The sequence below is a fragment of the Falco biarmicus genome, chromosome 2 (assembly GCF_023638135.1).
Source record: "Falco biarmicus isolate bFalBia1 chromosome 2, bFalBia1.pri, whole genome shotgun sequence".
NCBI lineage: Eukaryota > Metazoa > Chordata > Aves > Falconiformes > Falconidae > Falco > Falco biarmicus.
Window position 1 is genome coordinate 573,648 of NC_079289.1, and position 17,769 is coordinate 591,416.

At 63.6% G+C, this 17,769-nt stretch overlaps 2 protein-coding genes across 2 annotated transcripts in view; both read right to left on the bottom strand.

Moving 5' to 3' along the window:
• Window positions 1-664: 664 nt before the first annotated feature.
• On the bottom strand, window positions 665-6,239 carry PHOX2A (paired like homeobox 2A). Its single transcript, XM_056328953.1, has 3 exons — window positions 5,959-6,239; window positions 4,501-4,688; window positions 665-2,424 (listed from the first exon to the last, which is right to left on the bottom strand). The coding sequence occupies exons 1-3, from the start codon at window positions 6,176-6,178 to the stop codon at window positions 1,990-1,992; spliced, it is 843 nt and encodes a 280-aa protein (XP_056184928.1). The 5' UTR covers window positions 6,179-6,239; the 3' UTR covers window positions 665-1,989.
• Window positions 6,240-13,386: 7,147 nt separating this feature from the next.
• Window positions 13,387-17,769, bottom strand: part of CLPB (ClpB family mitochondrial disaggregase) — a 92,380-nt gene continuing 87,997 nt past the window's right edge. The window contains exons 13-16 of the mRNA XM_056329503.1: window positions 15,586-15,659; window positions 14,590-14,709; window positions 14,023-14,127; window positions 13,387-13,719 (exon numbers count right to left, since the gene is read on the bottom strand). Coding sequence (XP_056185478.1) covers window positions 13,468-13,719; window positions 14,023-14,127; window positions 14,590-14,709; window positions 15,586-15,659 — 551 coding nt within the window. The 3' untranslated portion in view covers window positions 13,387-13,467. The remainder of the gene's footprint in view (window positions 13,720-14,022; window positions 14,128-14,589; window positions 14,710-15,585; window positions 15,660-17,769) is intronic.

The window sequence follows — 17,769 nt, forward strand, 5'->3', positions numbered from 1 at the left end:
GGAGCCATTCCTCTGTCCCCTTCCCAAGGAGCAAGGCCATGCATGGGACTCTCCTGCTGCCCTGTTTCGAAGCCCCCATCCCCCTGGTCCCCAACACACAGTGCCCCCCGTCCCTCACACCCACTGTGGACCTCAACCCAGCACCCCAACACTGCATCCCCAGGGCTCCCTTGTGCTGAGCACCCTGCCTGCACACCCTGCAGCCCCCTGCCCACTCCCTGCCCATCCTGGGAAGATGAATGCCCCTGGCCCCCAGACCACCTCCCCTCACTGCACCCAGGGCTGCTCATCACCACCATCCTGGTGCCTCGGGGACCTGCTCCATCACCCCCCCAGGGCACCGAGTGGCCCAGGGGGCTGTGTGGGGCACCCCTGTCATTGCCCCGGCCTCGAGGGGCTGCCCGCTGGGTGCCACCCCACATCCCTGGGGACTTTCAGGATGGAGGGGTGGACACCCAAAAGGTAGCAGGGCTTGTGGATGGGAGCCTGCAGCACCCTTGGCATCGCCTGGGGGGGTCCCTCACCAGCACAGAGGGGCTCGGGGGGGCGGGGGGGGGGCTGTGCAGACCCCGCACCTACCAGCAGCACTGGGGGGGGGTTGCAGTGAGGGCAGGGGGCTGGCAGCATCTTCAATAAATTAAGTTTTATTTGGATTAGTGTCATTTGCAAATGGGGTCAATAAATTACAGAACGGTTAAAAAAAAACAAAAAGAAAAGAAACAAAAAGAAAAAAAGTGAAACCCAAACCCACCTCAGCCAGTGGGGGCAGGGGGGGATACCACATGGACCCTCAGTGGGGAGGTGATGGAGACAGGGACAGGGTCCAACCGCCACCACCACACAGACAGGGATGCAGGCATGGCCATGCTGATGCTCACCGTACTGCAAAGCCCACCGGCACGGGTAGCATCGGCACGGTGGGCGCAAGGGGCTAAGCTGCACCCCATGCCCCCCATCAGGTCCCTTTGCAAGGTCACTGCTGAGGGGTGATGTGTCAGTGGCGGGGGCAACCCAGGCTGCAGCCGTGCCAGCTCTGGTGGGAGCCCCCATCCCATTCCCGGTGCTGTGGTGCCAGCTGGGGAGGGGTTGCAGCTCCTCTGAGGGGTCCACCAGCTGTTCAGGGGGAGGGGGGGTCCGTCCCATGGCAGCCCCTCTCCAGGCGAGCTGCAGCATCACCGGGGCGGCTCAGCCCTGGCACAGCAAGATGGTGGCAGTTCCTGGCACCTCGTCCCCATTGGCAGCATCCTTGGTGTGGCCAGGGAGCTCAAAGCCCAGGTCCTGCATTTGCTCCCCAAAATATCATGGCACCCCACGGGGGATTCTCCTCCAGTCCCACTGGGCCAGAATGCTGCTGGGGCGGTCAAATCCCTGTATGCAGGCAGGATTTGAGGGGGCATCAACCCCTCCCCACACCAAAGAGGCTCTTGCTGCCACATTCCCTGGCGCTGCTCACCCTGTGGCCCCCCCAAAAACCCCATCCCTAAAGTGCTTCCTCACCCCCAGCATGGAAGGATGTCCTGGGGGGGGCCACTGCAATGCCAGAGCACCCTCAGTGCCATGGGGAGCCCCACAGCTGCCCCCATCCCTGGGGTGCACCGAGACCCCCCTAAAAGCACGCCGGAGCAGTGGCTATGCATGGGGCATGCTAGCTGGGCCAGGGGCTGCTGCCCCCCCCCCAGACACCACCGTGGCTCCACAGCACCCATGGCCGGGTGGTGCCGGTGGGTGCCGTCGGTGGGGGCTGCCCCCAGCTCTGGGTCTGTCCCACCAGTGCAGGGTCTGGGAGAGGGTGGGGGTGCCATGGCCCCCTCAGGTGCAGGCAGCCAGGCAAGGGTTGGGGGTCCCCAGTCCATCTCCCCGCCAGCAGCTGTTTGCTGGACCATCATCACTCGGTCCATGGTGGGAGCAGCAGCGCGGCGGGCGGGGGTCGTGGGGCAGCGGTGGGGGGCTGGAGGGGGTTCGGGGCAGCCGGAACCAGCGACCGGCACATCAGAAGAGGTTTGTCTTGAGGGCATTGGGCTTCCGATGGAAGGAGGAGAGGACGCCGGAGAAAGGTCCCGGCACAGCTTCAGCAGGCTGCCAGGCCTTCAGCAGGTCGGCGGCGTTGGTGGTGCCGCTGCTGGTGCTCACACCGGGCCAAATGGGCGCCTTGAGGGTCTGGGGGGGATGGCCGGGTCCCATGGGTGGCCCTGCACCAGGGCTGGGGCTCAGGCTGCTGCCAGGGCTGCCGAGGCTGCCGGCGGCGGGCAGGGATGCCGTGCTGTCAGGCGTCGGGCTGCAGTTGGACTCCTTGGACTCGTCGTCCTCCGAGGAAGAGCGCGGCTCCGACTTCTTGCCAGTGCCACCGGCGGTGCCGCTGGCACCCTTGGCATTAGCTGCCCGCTCTTGTTTGCGGAATTTGGCTCGGCGGTTCTGGAACCAGACCTGGAGGGGACGGAGGGGACGGGAGGGGACAGGAGGACCCTGTGCCACCGTCCCCAGGGCTTCGGGGAACTCATGGGGTCAGGCAGCTCTGCAGCCCCCTGTGCCAGGGAGCTCACCCCAGGGTGCAGCACCCCACTCCCATGGGCAAAACTTTTTCCACAGCGTTGGGAAGGGGGCAGCGTATTTAAAACCAGCTAGGCTTTGGGGTGCTGAGGCCAGGCCTGGCACCGCCGCAGTGCTGTGGCATGGGCACCGGCGATGCTGAGGGACACTGCCGGAGCCTGTGCTGCACCTCTGCCTGCATCTCACCGGTGTCAGAGCCCCCCGATACAGCCTGTGCCCCCCAGCGCATGCTTTCCCCATGGCACCAACCGCAGTGTCGGCCCCCCTCACTGTCCCTGCCTGGGACCCTCCTCTGCGGCAAGGGCTCGGTGGCACATGGCCCCGCAAAGTGCCAGCCAGGGGCCGCGGCTCTGTGGGCACCCCCACTTCACTGCCAGTGGTGTCCCCGCAGGACCAGGCCCACCACGTCCCACCCCCAGCCGCAGGAGGCCTTTGTCCCACAGCCCTGTGGGTCCCTGTGGTGCTGCGGCGTCCATCCTGCCTGTGGGCGGCTGCCAGCCCCACCATATCCCCTGGCTGTGCCACGGCACTGGGGGATGCTACGGGGGGAATGGGGGTCCCGGGGGCCTGTCACCCGCAGAACATCCCTGGTGCTCAGTACAAGGACATGCTGTGGGGTGGCTGAGGGACCGAGACAATCCCTGGGGTGTCAGGGACACGGGTGCTGGCTCTGCCACGCTGGCATCTCCCACTGCTGCCCCCACGGCATGCTGCTGGAGATGGATCTCACTGCTGGCACCCACAGCGGGGGAGAGAGGGGGCTGGGGCACAGTGGGACCCACCAAAGGCACCCAGGGTGGCCGGTCCTGAGCCGTCTCCCTCATCACCGAGCTGTGGGTCACCACAGCTCGGGGTACAGCAGGCAGCCACACCCCAAGAGCAAACCTGGAGCGCTCCCTTACCCTTACCCATGACGTGCCTGCTGCTCCGGTCCTATCCAGCCCCCCTCATCCCTGCATGGCCCCCCATACCCCGGCATGGTCCCATCTCCCCGTGGCACCCACTGAGCACCTGCCCTTCACCCATGGACATGGGGGACCTTATTTTTTCCCCCGTGTGCTGACAAAGTGACTCCCCCTATGGTGCCCGGATCTGTGCTGGGGGGGCAGGAGCTGCCTCACACCACCCAGTTTTCACCCAAACCCAGAGCTGAGCTGGGGCTGAAGCCGGACGGGGACCCCCACCCCAATCCTCATGCATCCCACGGCTGGGCTGGAGGCTGACAATGGGTCCTGCTGTGGGACGTCACCTGCCCCATTGAACCCTCACCCTGAGCAATGTCCCCCTCTCTGCAGGGGTCCCACTGCCCAGGGAGACCCTCAGCCCGCTGCTCCAAGGGACATTGTCCCACCCGGTGCCATTCCCCACAGCGAGACCGGGGGTCTGCACCGACAAAGGCGGGTCTGCGCTGACAAAGGGGGGAGTCTCCATCCCCCACAGCCTCTCACCAAACCCACCCGACCTCGACACATTTCAGACTGGAATAAATCGTTGCTGATGGGTCCCAGCGCAATGGTGCTGTGACATGAACCAAGCCCCCCTGTCTCTGCCGGCAGCCAGGCTGAGCCCCCCCAGCAAAGCAGAGCTGCACCCACAGCACGGCCACACGGCGCTGCCGCATCCCATCCCCTCACCACTGCAGCTGGGTCCCGGCCCCCTCCCTGTCCCCCATCCCATCCCATCCCCAGGGACCTGCCCGGGCAACACATGGGGAAACGCTCCGGTCCCAGCCAGGGCACCCAGCACCAGGAAAAGACAGGAATGCGTTTGATCCTTGTGGGGGAGGGTCCCCCCATGCTGGAATCCTGCGGTGGGTCCCCATTGCTACCCCAACCTGACCCCAACGTGAGGATCCCACGGGTGGGCTGCAGCTGCCTGTCTGTGCAGTCTGGTGGGACCGGAGCCCCCAGCCCCCACCGCCCCAGGCTCCCACTGTGCCCCCCGGCAGCTCACCTGCACCCGGGCTTCGGTGAGGTCGATCTTGAGGGCCAGCTCCTCGCGGGTGTAGATGTCGGGGTAGTGGGTCTCGGCGAAGACCCTCTCCAGCTCCTTCAGCTGGGAGCTGGTGAACGTCGTCCGGATCCGCCGCTGCTTCCGCTTCTCGTTGATCCCCGATGGGTCCGAGAAAAATTTGTAGGGCACTGGGGAGGGAGAGGAGGGGTGAGCGGGGCCAGCATAACGGGCAGGACCGGCAGGGCCACGGCGGGCAGGGGCACAGGGACCCACCGGGCAGACACCCACCGGGAAGGGTGAGCAGGAGGCACCGGGCAGGATGCAGGGAGCAGGGACACACCGGGCTGGACACACCGGGCAGGATGCAGGGAGCAGGGACACACCGGGCAGGACACACCGGGCAGACGCACCGGGCAGGGCAGGGACACCGGGCAGGGACACAGCGGGCAGGGACACCGGGCGGGGCGGGCAGGGCAGCCGCGGCGCTCGGGCGCTGCCTCCCCGCGCCCCCCGATCCCGTTCGTTCGTTCGTTGCCGCCGCCGCCCCCTCGGCGGGGCCCGGGCGGTGGGAGTGGGGCCGGGGAAGGCAGCGCCATGCGGGGCCGGGGCCGGGGGAGGCGGCCGGTACCGTCCGACGGCTTCTTCGTTGTCGGCGCGTCCGCGGGCAGCGCATCCGCGGCGGCAACGAAAGCGGAGCGGGGAGGGGGGGGCCCAGCGGCCGCGACCCCCGTCCAGCCCCGCTCCGGGGCCGCCGCCGTCCCGGGGACCCCGGGGACCCTGCGGTCGCGCACGGGGCGCCCGCCCGGCACCGCTGAGGGACCGGGAACCGAGCACCGGGCACCGACGGTACCGGGGACTAACGGCGGCGGGCGCCGCTGCCACCGGGCGCCACCGGCAGCCAGTACCGACGGTACCGGGAACCGGCAGCACTGAGCCCTGATGGCAGCAAACATCGACAGCAGCGGTTACCGACGGCATTGAGCCCTGACAGTACCGAGCACCGGCGGCATTGGGCACCGACGGCAGCAGGTACCGACAGCAGCGGCCAACGACGGCACTGAGTACCGGCAGTACTGAGCAGCGACGGCCCCGGGAACCGACTGTACCGGGCACTGGTGGCAGCGTGCACCAATGGTACCGAGCACCGACGGCCCCGGGAACCGACGGCATCGAGCACTGACGGTACCGGGCACCGATGGCCCCGGGAAATAGCAATACCGGGCACCGGCGGTACCAAGAACCGACGGTACCAAGCTCTGACAGCATACCGGGCACCGACGGCCCCGGGAACCGGCAGTACCGGGCACCGACGGCCCCGAGAACGGGCAGTACCGGGCACCGACGATACCGAGTCCCGACGGCCGCGGGCCCCGATGGCGAGGACCGCTCGGGGCGGGGCCGGGGGCAGGTGGGGGTGCCCCGGTGGGCGCGGGGAGCCGGGGGTCGCGGGTCCGTTACCTGCCGAGTAGGGCGAGGGCTGGTGGTCGCGCAGGGCGCCTAGAGCGCAGTTGGCGGAGGCGAGGGGGGGGCAGGCGGGCCCGGTGCCGAAGCCCCCCCGCATGGGGCTGTACTGGAAGGAGCCGGCCTGGCTGCAGGGGCTGAACTCGTAGGCGGACGCCTCCATGGCGGCCACGCAGGAGTCGTAGGAGTTGAGGTAGGAGTAGTCCATGGCGAACATGGAGCGGCCCCGGCTGCCGCCCGCCCGTTACCGCCGCCGCCTGCCCGCCGGCCCCCGGCCCGCCCCCGCCATCCGACGCCCCAGCCCGCCCCGGGCCGCCGCGCCCCGTAAATATACCGACGGGGGGAGCGGCGGACAAAGGCTGCGCTCGCCGGGGGCTTTTGCATGACAATATCTCCCGGGGACGGCGGGCGCAGCAGGAGCGGGCGGAGCCGCTCCCCCCCCCCCCCGGCCGCCGCCCCCCGCCCTTAACCCTTCGTGGGCGCCCGCACCCCCGGCCAGGCCCGGCCCCGGCAGCCGCGCACGTCGGGGCGGGCGGGGGGGAGCGGCCCCGGACGGGGGGCCCGGCCCTGCCTGCGGTGGCGGCTCCTTTGCCGCCCCCCGGCTCCAGCGGCCCCGGGGCCCGGCCCGGTAGAGCTCCATGTCCCCAGCCCTATCCTGCTCCCTGTTCCCATCCCACCCCACCCACCGCATCCCATTCCAATCCCCAACACATCCCATCCCAGTCCCTATTCCATCCCATCCTATCTCATCCCAATCCCCACCCCATCCCATCCCATCCCATCCCATCCCAATCCTCATCCCGTCCCATCCCGTCCCATCCCACCCCAGTCCCCATTCCATCCCATCCCATCCTGTCCAGTCCCACCCCATCCCACCCCACCCCATCCCGTCCCATCCCAGTCCCCATTCTATCCCATCCCAATCCCCATCCCATCCCAGTCCCCATTCCATCCCATCCCATCCCATCCAGTTCCATCCCATCCCAAGCCCTATCCCATCCCATCCCATCCCAATCCCAATCCCCATCCCATCCCATCCCATCCCAATCCTCATCCTGTCCCATCCCACCCCGTCCAATCCAGTTCCCATCCCATCCCAATCCCTATCCCATCCCATCCCGATTCCCATCCCATTCCTCTGTGCCTCCTGGATCCATCCCCACCCAACCCCCGGCCCCCTCCCTGCTGCCCCCCATCCCCAGATCCCCCCCAGCAGCACGGGGAGGGGGGGTCCCAGGGTGCCCAGACCCACCAGGCACCCCCCCACGGGGGCAGCTCCCTCATCCCATGGCAGAGCTGGGGCGGGGGGTGCCCCTCAGCCAGCGCAGCCCCTGTGTCTGGAGACACCCCCACCCCTGCCCCTCGCAGGGGTCCCGTGGAGCTGGGGAGTGGGGCTGGGGACCCCTTTGTACCCCACAGCTCTGATTGGGTTCCTGCCCATTCTCAGCCCCAGCCATGCCGGGGGCGTTGCGTGATGACCCCAGGGAAGGGGGGGAGCCCTGCGGTGCCCCGCGGGGGTGGCGGCCTCCGGCCCCCACCCAGGGGACCCCCGGCCTCGGGGAGAGCTGCCTCCTCGGGGGGCTCCGCCAGCACGGGGAGCGAGGGGCCGCGGCCCCCAAGCACGGGACAGGCAGCAGCTAGTCCCTGTCCCCCACGGGTCACCCCCCTCCTGGCCCCTTCCATTCATCCACCCCGATGTCCCCAGTGTCCCCCCCCAGCATCTGCTGCCCTCACAGGTGCCCTCCGGGGAAGGGTCCCCACCGTGGGCCCGGCTGGGCTGGGGGAGACACGGGGGTCCCTGTCCCGGGGTGGGGGGAGAACTTGAGGGGCTGGGCATGGCAGGAGGGCAGCAAGGGCACCCCGCCGTCCGTGGGTGTACGGGGGGAGCGGGGGGGGGGTGCTCAACCTCCCCTCCTCTCCCTGGGGGGGCCCTGCTCTTTGCCCCCCCCCCGTCCAATTTGCAGCCTGGATGAATTTCAAAGCGCCGCATCCCGCCCGCTGGGGCCACGCAAAGGCTTTACCCCTTTCAGCGGCACCGGGGGGGGGGGATGCAGGGGGGACGTGGGGGGATTTGGGGGGGGATTTGAGACATTTTCAAGACAAACACTTTCACTAAAGAGGATTTAAAAGTCTAATTACGCTCAGCTAAGGGCTTTGTGCCCCAGCGCAGCAGGGGGGGGCTCGCTGCCCTCCCGGTGGGCACCAGCCCCCCGCGCCCCGGGGGAAAGGCCGGATCCCGTCCAGGTCCTGCGGGATCAATTCTGCCCACGGGGCTCAGCCCCACGCTGCCACAGGGCTGGGGCGGGGGCTCACGGCACTGGTCCGCGCCGTCCTGGGGCGCTGCCCAGAACTTATCCTGCCCCACACCTTGCACCATCGCCTGCCCCTCGTACTCCCCCCATCTCCCACTCTGTATCTGGCCCCGCGTCCAGCCCCACATCCTGCCCATTGTGTGCTACCCCATCTCCTGCCCAGCCTCCCTGCCCCATGTCCTGCCCCACACACTGTCCCATGTGCTACCCCATGTCCTGCCCCATCATCTCCCCCCCCGCATCCCGCCCCACACGCGACCCCAGTCCCGCAGGGCAGAGCCGGTGCCCCCCCGCTCCCGGCTCCCTTCACCGGGAACAGCCCTCGGGGCCACCCGGCTGGGCCAGGTGCGGGGCCGGTCCCTCGATGGGACCCTGGGGACGCCCGTGGTTGCGGGCCGGGGCCGGTGGGTGCTCCCACCCGCGCCCACCCCAGCTGCCGGCCGAGCGGGCAGGTTGCTAAACAAGTTAATTAGATCACGGGGCTGGAGGTTGGCGGCTGAGCGAGAGCCCCGACTGTCAGGCTGCTGGAGTTGTGAAAAAGTTAATTCAATTAAGTTTTCCCTCTAAACTAATTAGGCAGCAATCTGCCACGCAAGGAGCTGCTGCTATTGCTACCCAGAGCCAGGGGCAGAACGGGCCGGGGGCGGGGGAGGGGGGGGGAGGGCGCGAGGAGGATGAGGGGGTGAAGGGAGTGAGGAGAGGGAGCGGGACAAGGGGGGTAGGCGGTGGGGAGCAGGATGGGGGGTGAGTGGGGGTGCCCTGACCCTGCCCGGCCTGGGACCGCCCCCCCCCCCCCCGTGCGTCCCGCAGCTCCCGTGGGAGCTGGGGCAATACCTCCTGATTTTGGCGGGTGAAGGAAGATGGGTGCTAGCAGCAGGGGCGCCCAGCTGTCCCCAGCACTGCCTGACGGGGTGGGGGCACAGGCTGCTCCCCCCGCCCCTTCCCCCTGAAAGGGTGGCAATGGCAGCAGGGAGGGCTGGGCACAGTGGAGGAACTGGGACAGGGACCCCCATCCCTCCATCCTGCTGGGCTCTGGGGGCCACCCGGGACCCGAGGGGCTGTGTGCGGGTGCCCAGGTGGGTCGGGGCGCCTCTGGAGCCCACTTTGGGGACAGCCATGTCCACCGCACAGCTCACGTCCCAGCTTTGTCGTGGGCATTGGCCACACGCAGCCGGTGCCCAGAGGCAGCACCCGCAGCATCATGCCCATCCCTCCAACGCCTGTCACCCCACGGGGACCCCCGGATTTTGCACCGGAGGGGGTGTCCTGGTGGGTGCCGGCCCCGCTTTCGGTCCCACACCATGCACAGCCCAACTGGAGGCCTCTGGCCGCCGCGACCATCGCTTTGTTCCCGGTGACAAAGCCCCGAGCCGGGGCTGCGCCGAGGCCCCTCCGCTCGCTGGAGCTCGCCTGCCCCTAATCGAATTAGGAGCCCGGCACGGGGCTGAAGGCTGGCGGTAATTGAATTTCCCCCGTCACAGCCTGATGTTTCTCCCCTCCGGATCCTGCCTCCCGTTTATTGTTCCCGGCCCGGCTGCGGTGGCACATTTATTTGATCTGTCAGAGGGAGCCCTTTCACCCGCTGCTGTTTGCTCAGAGGATGCCGGTGCCGCGCCTCCAGCACAATTAAAAACAAATAAAACGATCAGGGAGGGCCCCGTGTGCCCCCCAGTGCTGCCCCAGCCGGGATGCTCCTGCCGAAAGGCCCTTGTGGCTGTGTCCCCAGGGAAACAGCATGGCATGGCGCGGCATGGTAAAGCATGGTGGAGATTGGCACGGTGTGGAGCAGAACGGTGTGGCACAGCAGAGCGTGGCATGGCACAGCATGGCGTGATGCAGCATGGCACAACCTGACATGGGACAGCACGGCATGGCATAGTGTGATGGCACAGCATGGTGTGACACGGTGTGACCCAACACAGCACAGCATGGCATGGCACGGCACAGGATGGCACGCGTGGCTGTGGGCTCCCCGCTCTCCCTGTGTCCCCAGGCAGGGACAGGGCCTGTTCCTGGCCCACGAGAGTCCTGGCACCGGGTGCTCCCAGCCTGGCAGTGTCGGTGCAGGGTGCTGGTGTCCCAGCACGTGAGTGCTGGGGTGGGTCGGGCACACGGAGCACGGGGGCAGCTGCTCCCTGGGGCTGCACGGAGGGAACCCTGCCTTCATCCCCGGGGTCAGCCTCAGCGGCGGGCAGCGCTGCCCTGCACACACATCCGCACCATCTTAGTGCGCACCCCTGCACATCTTAATGCACATCTGTGCACACCTGGGTATGCACATGGACACCTTGATGCACACCCATGCACAGCTGTGCTATACTCATGCACACACACTAGTGCACTCCCATGCGTACTCATGCATAGTCATGCGCTCCCATGCACACTCATGCACACACATGCACACCCGTGCGCACCCCCAAGCACCCCCACGCACACCCTCATGCACAGCGGTGCACACTCATGCACACCTGTGCACTCCCACATGCGCAGGTACCTCGCTGCACACTCGTGCACACCCACCCGTGCACACCCACCCCGTGCACCCCCTGGCCCGGCACGCTCACCTCTGCACCCCCTGGCCCTGCTTTGCCGCTGCTGTAGGACCCACCTTACCCAGCCCCATTTCCCCTTGCTGCCCGCCGGGCTGGGGGCCTGGTGACGCCTGGGGAGGCCCCCAGGGTCCCGGCTTTGCCTGTCCTGCACTGGGCAGGATGGAGGGAGCTGTGCAGAGCGTGGGGCTGGCATTTGCTGGTGTCCCGTCACTGCAGGAGGTGATGGCGGGTTTGGGGATGCTGCTTGCTGCCCTGTGAGGCACCCCGGTGTGTTGGGGGACCCCCTCCCCACGCCCTGGCTCCGCTGCAGCCCTGCCACCCAGGGAGAGGACGTGAAGGTGTGGGAAGGGGCAGGGGCTGAGCCAGCAACTCCGGTGGGTTTGGTGTCAGCCATCCCTGCAGCTGAACCGCCTCCTGGCCCTCCCATGGGAGCAAACCTGAATCTCAGAGGGTCCAGAAAAGCCCAGTGAAGCTCCAAAACCCTTTCAGGGGAAAAGAAACCTGCTCTTGGTTGGCCTGCTGGCCTCTGGCCTCTTGCAGGTCACCCTGAGTGGCTCATAAAGGCCAAATCCTGCTGCTGGAGGCTCCCTTCCCCATCCAGGCAACCCCCAGGCACAGCCAGCCCCTCATCCCAGCACCCAGATGGGAACAGGCTCATCTTCTCCAGTTCCGCCACCCACCCGCTGCCAGCCTGGAGCTGCCTGGGCAGGGGTTGAGAGGAGCAGGGCACCCATGGACCACCAGCACGGGAAGTGCCTGGGATGGGGCAGCTCCGCTTGCCATCCCAGAGGCTCCCCCGGCTTTTCCAGCTTTCCTTCCCTCAGTTTGCAGCCCTTGTGGAAGGCAGTGGCACCGAGTTAAGCTCCACAGCAGGAAAAGGCAACAGGGATGGAAAGGCAGGTCAGGGCAGCACCCCTAAACTTTCCTGTATCCCCCCAGAAATGAGTGCCACCACCAAAACTGAGCCCACGCCACAGCCCAGCAGTGCCAGCAGGGATGCTTGGGCAGGGGGACTTCACAGAACAAGTTTGCCGAGTCGGGCAGGGACCCCAGCAGCTCGCTGCCACCTCTGAGCTGTCCCTGTCCCTGTGCCCAAGGGACTGTGACTTCCAGCTTATTAATTCTGGAGGGCTATTCGGTTTGATTGCCTTTTGTATTTCGTTTTCTACTCTTCATAATCAGCCCTGGCAACACGTCACCAGCTGGAGGAGTTGGTGCTTTCGGTGAAGTGCTGCTGTCTCTGCGGCAGAGAGGGCTCCTCTCCCGGCGGGGTGATGGTGGCATGGCTGGGGTGGCTCCAGAGGTGACCGTGCATCCCAAACCCAGCCAGTACCCACCATGGGACACCTCATCCCCAGGGATGACAGCAGCTGGGCTGGCTCTGCTCGGGAGAGGACACGGCAGGTGTGACCCCACGCCGAGTCCCTCACTGGGGGGATCGCTCACACTACTCAGCCATGCATGTGAGCTCAGCATGGCAAGGCTTGGAGGTGGATGGAGGTCGGAGGAAATGGGATTTTCCCCCAACAACCTCTCTTATCTGCCCTGTCATCTCTGCCAGGCGATGCTGCCCTTGGTGTCAGAACCCTCCTCCAGCCCCCAGAAGATGCACCCCAAAACCGCTCGCAGGGGAGCCCCTCACCCCCGTGCCCTGCAGAGATCACGGGGCCAGGGCTGTTCTGCCAACCACGGCTTGGGGCAGTGAACCCTCCCACCCACAAACACACAGGAAAAAGCCAATTCTACCCAGTGAGAGCCACCATCATTTGTCTGGGCTGGGGACCTTTGCTCCAGCTCTGACACTGGGGACAACTTGGGCAGCTGGGTTAAGCCTGAGATATTAAATATTTCCTGGAAGCAGGTCAGAAGAAAATCAGCGGGGAGGATTTAGTGAGAGGTTTGCACTGGGATGTTGCCTGGCTGGGACAGGGAAATGTGCCCAGCGTTGTTCACAGCTCCTGGCGATAAGCAGGAGATGCAGGAGCCCTGGGGGATGTGTCCTGCCGTGGGGCAAACCCCACTTCTGCTCCCCTCATCCTCCCCTGGCCCATGCCAGATGCAGGTTGTATGTGCATACCGTGTTTATTGCAATAAATAATGAGAAGCGGGCAAAACACAGTCCAAGTGCCTGGTGGCTTCTAGAATCGAGCTGCCGCACCCTCGGTCCCTGTCCTGCCCTGTTCCAGCCGCAGTCCAACCCAGCCCCCGCAGCGAGCTGCCTCTTCAGGGAACGGCAAATCCCACCCGCACTGGACACCCTGGCTCCCGTACGGTCTGCAATCTGCTTTCCCCTTTCTTAAAAAGCTCTGACACCTTCTCTTACACCAAGCAAAACCCCAGAACCCTCCACCTACGTGTCCCCAGCTGGCAGCGTGGCACCTCGCCACCCAGAGCTGCAGCTCCAGAGCCCCCTGTGCCCACCCTGGAGGAAGCGGGTGCAAGCTGAGCGGGCAGCTCCTGCCTGCCTGTGCCCGGCGCTGGGGCAGCGGAGGTGGCAGGAGCACGGCTTTTTCCCTGCCCCACCGGCTGCCGGCCCTCACCGACGTGGCCACATCGCACACTCCCAGTCTCATGGGGTTTTATTGTCAACCTGTGCTGCCCGCACCATGGCAGAGCGTGGGGCGGAGTGTGCTCGTTGCTGCCTACAAGAAATAAGCAATGTTTTCTGGGTTCAGAGGTGCTTGGATGTCCAGTTTTCGGGATTTGCTGTCTTTCTCCACTATCTCCAATCTCAACGTTGGCATCTTTGCTTTTTCCGCTCCAGGGGAAGAGCTGTCCTTGGTTTTCAGCAGCTGCTTGTCTGAGTCCTCCACTGTGATCCTCAAGGTGCAGCCCCGCGGCAGCAGGTCCTGCTCATAGGCAGCTGCCAGCTGGTTCACAACACGCCGCTCCACCTGAAGAAGGAAAAGCAGCTCCCATCAGAAAAGCCCTGTCAGCAGCCTCCTGGGGAGCCAGGCAGCTCTCCTTCCCACCCTGGGGCAGCGCAGGATCCTGGAATCTCCTGTTCATCCTGCTTATTCCCCGTCTCTGGAGTGTACCGGCCGTGCCGTTTCCTCCCACAGACCATGAACATCTCCCCTTGGGAGCTGTGGGGCCCCTCTTCTGCAGGACAGACCCCAACAATAATCCCCTCCCTGTGCAGAGCAGGGCTGGAGGCAATGCTGTGGGCTTCACTGGGGCTCCGTCCTTGGCTTTACCTCGTGTTTGATGGACCGGGCACCATAGTGCAAGTTGTAGCCATCAGCCAGCACATCCATGACCTCCCTGTCCCAGAGCAGGGTGATGTTGTGTCTCGCCTTGGCCTGCCAGGTGAGGAAGAGGAGGAAGGGTTACCGATGCCTTTGAGCAACCCTGGCACCCCATTCCTTGAGCAGCAGGGACTCCACAGGCAGCACGGTAGGTGCTGAGCATCCCTGGGCCTGAGCTCGGCCGAGGAGGAAAGGGCGGACTCCACCAGGCCAGACCCACCAAAGCACCAAGCGGTCCCCTAATTCCTTTTTAGTCCCCCAGAGAGCTCAGATGTGCAAAGACCAATCAGAAAAACAACATCTCTGAACATGGCCTGAAACTCATCCCTGCCCCGCCACAGGAGGAACCGTCCCCCGCCATCCCAGGGGGTCCCTACACCCTTCCGAGCACCGAGTGCCCCAAGGTAGATAGACGTTCACTGTGTCCACCTCAGGAGGATGAAGGTTGGGGCAGGGATTTCCCTCTGCTCATGCATCTCTTGAGAAGTTACGTCTAAGGCCATGGATGGTTTTTACCTTTTTGGCCCAAAAATTTAGCTCCTTGTTGACAAGCTGGATGAGCTCAGAGTGGCAAAAAGGGAGAAAATAGACGATCTCATTGATCCTCCCCAGGAACTCATCTCGTCTGAAGTGAGCCTGTGGGGACAAGGGGTGAAAGTCAGTGGGGACGGGGTTGGTGACTCTGAGAGGGACAGCAGTGACGGTGACGCTGCAGGAGCTCCCCAGGGATCACTCCCACCTCCGACAGCTCACGCGTCAGTGTAGCGTGGCCCTGGCAGCCATCCTACCCCACCAGGGAGCTGGAAGTCTGTGCTGCCAGATCTCAGGTCAACAGGAGCATCTCTCAGCATGGCTTACAGGAGAAATTAATTCTGGAGGTGGCAAGAGGAACTAGAAAGGAATCTCTCCTGCAGTGTAAGCCCAGCTCCAGCCTCCTCTGCTGTCTGCTCCTGCCCGAGCCACTTACAGTAAGACACCTCGCTGCATGCCAGCCCTCCTGGTCTGAGGCTCCGATCTGAGCCTCCTGCCGGGAGGTCAAATTCTTCGGTCTCCGTAGGAACTGCCAGGTGAGCAGCGCCCTGAAGTCCTTCAGAAACATCTTAAACTTAATGTCATCAGGACGTGTTGCTGCAGTCAGGTTTTCCTGGTCCCTCTGCAGCAGTGCATGAGCTGAGCAGATGGTGACCCCGGGAGAGCAGAGAACCCCCAAATTCCCACTGCAGCACTTCCCACCCCACGTTCTCTTTCTTGTCTCATGTTGCTGCACTACTACAAGAGCACAGGGAGTGAGTAAGAAGCTGTTATTTATTTCTGCTGGGTTCTGACCTTAATTAAAAGTCCCTTCCAACCCAAACCGTTCTATGACTCTTTGTGGCTGAAAGTTGAAAAAGGACATCATGTTGCTTATCTCACAGCTGGGAGACAGCTGGGTGAAGAACCATTGTATCGAATGACTCAGTGACCAAAGCTCAGGACACCTGAAACATAAGCCATGAAAAAAATCATCTGTACCTTTAAGATGGGTCGAATAACCTTTTCCTTGAACTGCTTGGAGATGGTTATCTTGTCGCTCATCTGGACATCCTCTGAAAAACAGGAGGGTGTGGGAGGGTGAGGTGGAACACGGGCTTTCTGTCCACCCAGCTCCTGAGGATGGGCGAGCAAAGCAGCATGACAAGGAGCTGGAGGCTGGGCAGCGAGGAAGGTGGGGGTCCTGAGGGGACTTCACAACAGGCCTGGAACCTCCACACATGCCACTGGCCAGGTTGGCATTCATAGTGGGGTGTCCCTGCGCTTGACACTCTGGACAGCAGGTTTGGGGCTGCCACGGCCGCCCTGCATGCTTTGGGTGCCCGAGGGGAGCACCCTACACCTACGTGTTTCACTTGCATGGCAAAAAAGCTCCAGCTCTGCCTTCACCCTCTGCCCTGCGCCCTCAGGAGCTGCCTCACCAGCTCACAGAGGTTTTGGTTAGCAGGAGTCCTCTCTGCCCAGCCGCTGGCTGCTCTCTGGGAGCCGGTGCCAATTACACGATGCACAGAGCACTCTGTCACCTGGGGCTGCTCCCTGTCCTGCAGCTCTGCCAGGCACGGGGACGGTCCTCAGTCCCTTCAGCAAACAGCAAACCCATGCTCAGACTGTTTGTGGCACAGCTCTGGCTGGAGACTACTTCCCTCCACTGACTGCAGATGGAGCCAGGGTCTGGCTGGCTCCCGAATCCCAGCTCAGAACTTCCACAGGCAGCTTAAAAGCAGGATTTACCTGTCTGCCGCCCAAAGGCACTTTTCTCTTTGCCTTTATCGTCTCATTTCTTCCTACACATCCCCGCATTTAACTCCAGGTGCTATTTAACACATAGGGACACTCATAGGGAGATCCCTCGCATCCAAGGCACACTGGATAGGATCCTGACACATAGGGTGCTAGAGAAAGACCCAGGCTTCTGGGTGCCCTTCCCAGCTTTGCAGACTTGATGAGGATCATTGCACCCCAAGCAGCGGCAGAAGGGACTCTCAGGCTCCACCAGACCAACACCGGGACAAAGGGACGCTGTGTGCTCTGAAATCACCTCTCCCTCCCTGCCACGGCAGACACGAGCACGCCTGTGGGGCTTGGGTGCATCCTGGGGTGGCAGTTTGCAGCACAGCACAGGGGAAATGGATGGTCCAGCCCAGCCACGCAGTCTAAATGGAGTGGTGTGGGTCTTTGGTTGTAAGGATTTGGCCCGTTTCACTTTTTTGTTTTCTTCTAAAAGGCACCAAGGGTGTTTTCAGTAAATAACAGGAATTTGGTACAGCGTTCTGGAAGAGGAGAGCTGGAGAAGGCAGAAGAGACAGAGCTGCCCCCAGCATTCCGGTTTGCCACCTGCAATCGCTGCTGCGTGCACTCCCAGATGCGGAGATGCTGCAGAAACAGCTCCTTCCCTCTATCTTTCCATTTATCTGCCCACCCAGGCACTTCAGCTGACCTCCTGGCCACCGCCTTCAAAGAGCATCTCCAAGCCAAGAACTCAGTAAATCACAAGGAGTTCCACGAAACTCAATTGAGGGCAAGCTTCTGAGCCGAAATGCATTTTCCAGCTATGCTCTCTAGCTGCCGTTTACTCACTGCAGCTGTCTGCCTTACAGTTCTAGAAATTAAAATTCAATGCTTTCCTCATTTAGCAGAAAAGTGCTTGGCATTTTAAAATGTTATTCTTGAAAGTTCAGTTGCAGGCATGCTTTGTCCTTTACCTAGTTTGATTGAAGTTTAAAGATTCTGAATTAAGCCAGCTTTGGCATCCACTTCTCAAAATAAAAAGGAAGAGACAGTGAGAAAGAAGCTGAAAAATGCATTTGGCATCAAACACCAACATTTTTTCCTGCTCCCATGGAGCTGATGCAGATGGCAGTGTTCCCCAGGCGCAGTCGCAGCACACACTGCACACCACAGCTTCTCTGGGCATTTCCACTGGTGAGCAGAGCTCTTGAGACTGACCTTTAGTAAACACGGTGCATCCGTGACAGCACATGCTGCTAGATACCCTATGGAAGATGCAGTGTCCAGACATTTAAGACTGTAAAAGGGTCTTAAACCCCCGCCAGACTGATTAGTTTTTTAAAACTGATGAGAAAACAAGGGATGCAGCCATCGTTCATGGATGCCTGGTTATCCACAGGCACAGGACCATGGGACGGAGACAGTCTTTCCCTGTGC

Bases quoted from the DNA above. Each gene is read 5' to 3' on its own strand.
- PHOX2A (XM_056328953.1), bottom strand. From the start codon at position 6,178: ATGTTCGCCATGGACTACTCCTACCTCAACTCCTACGACTCCTGCGTG. The intron at 4,689-5,958 runs GTAACGGACCCG...CTCCCTCCCCAG, and splicing joins GCCCTCGCCCTACTCGGCAG to TGCCCTACAAATTTTTCTCG. The intron at 2,425-4,500 runs GTGAGCTGCCGG...CGTCCCCTCCAG, and splicing joins TCACCGAAGCCCGGGTGCAG to GTCTGGTTCCAGAACCGCCG.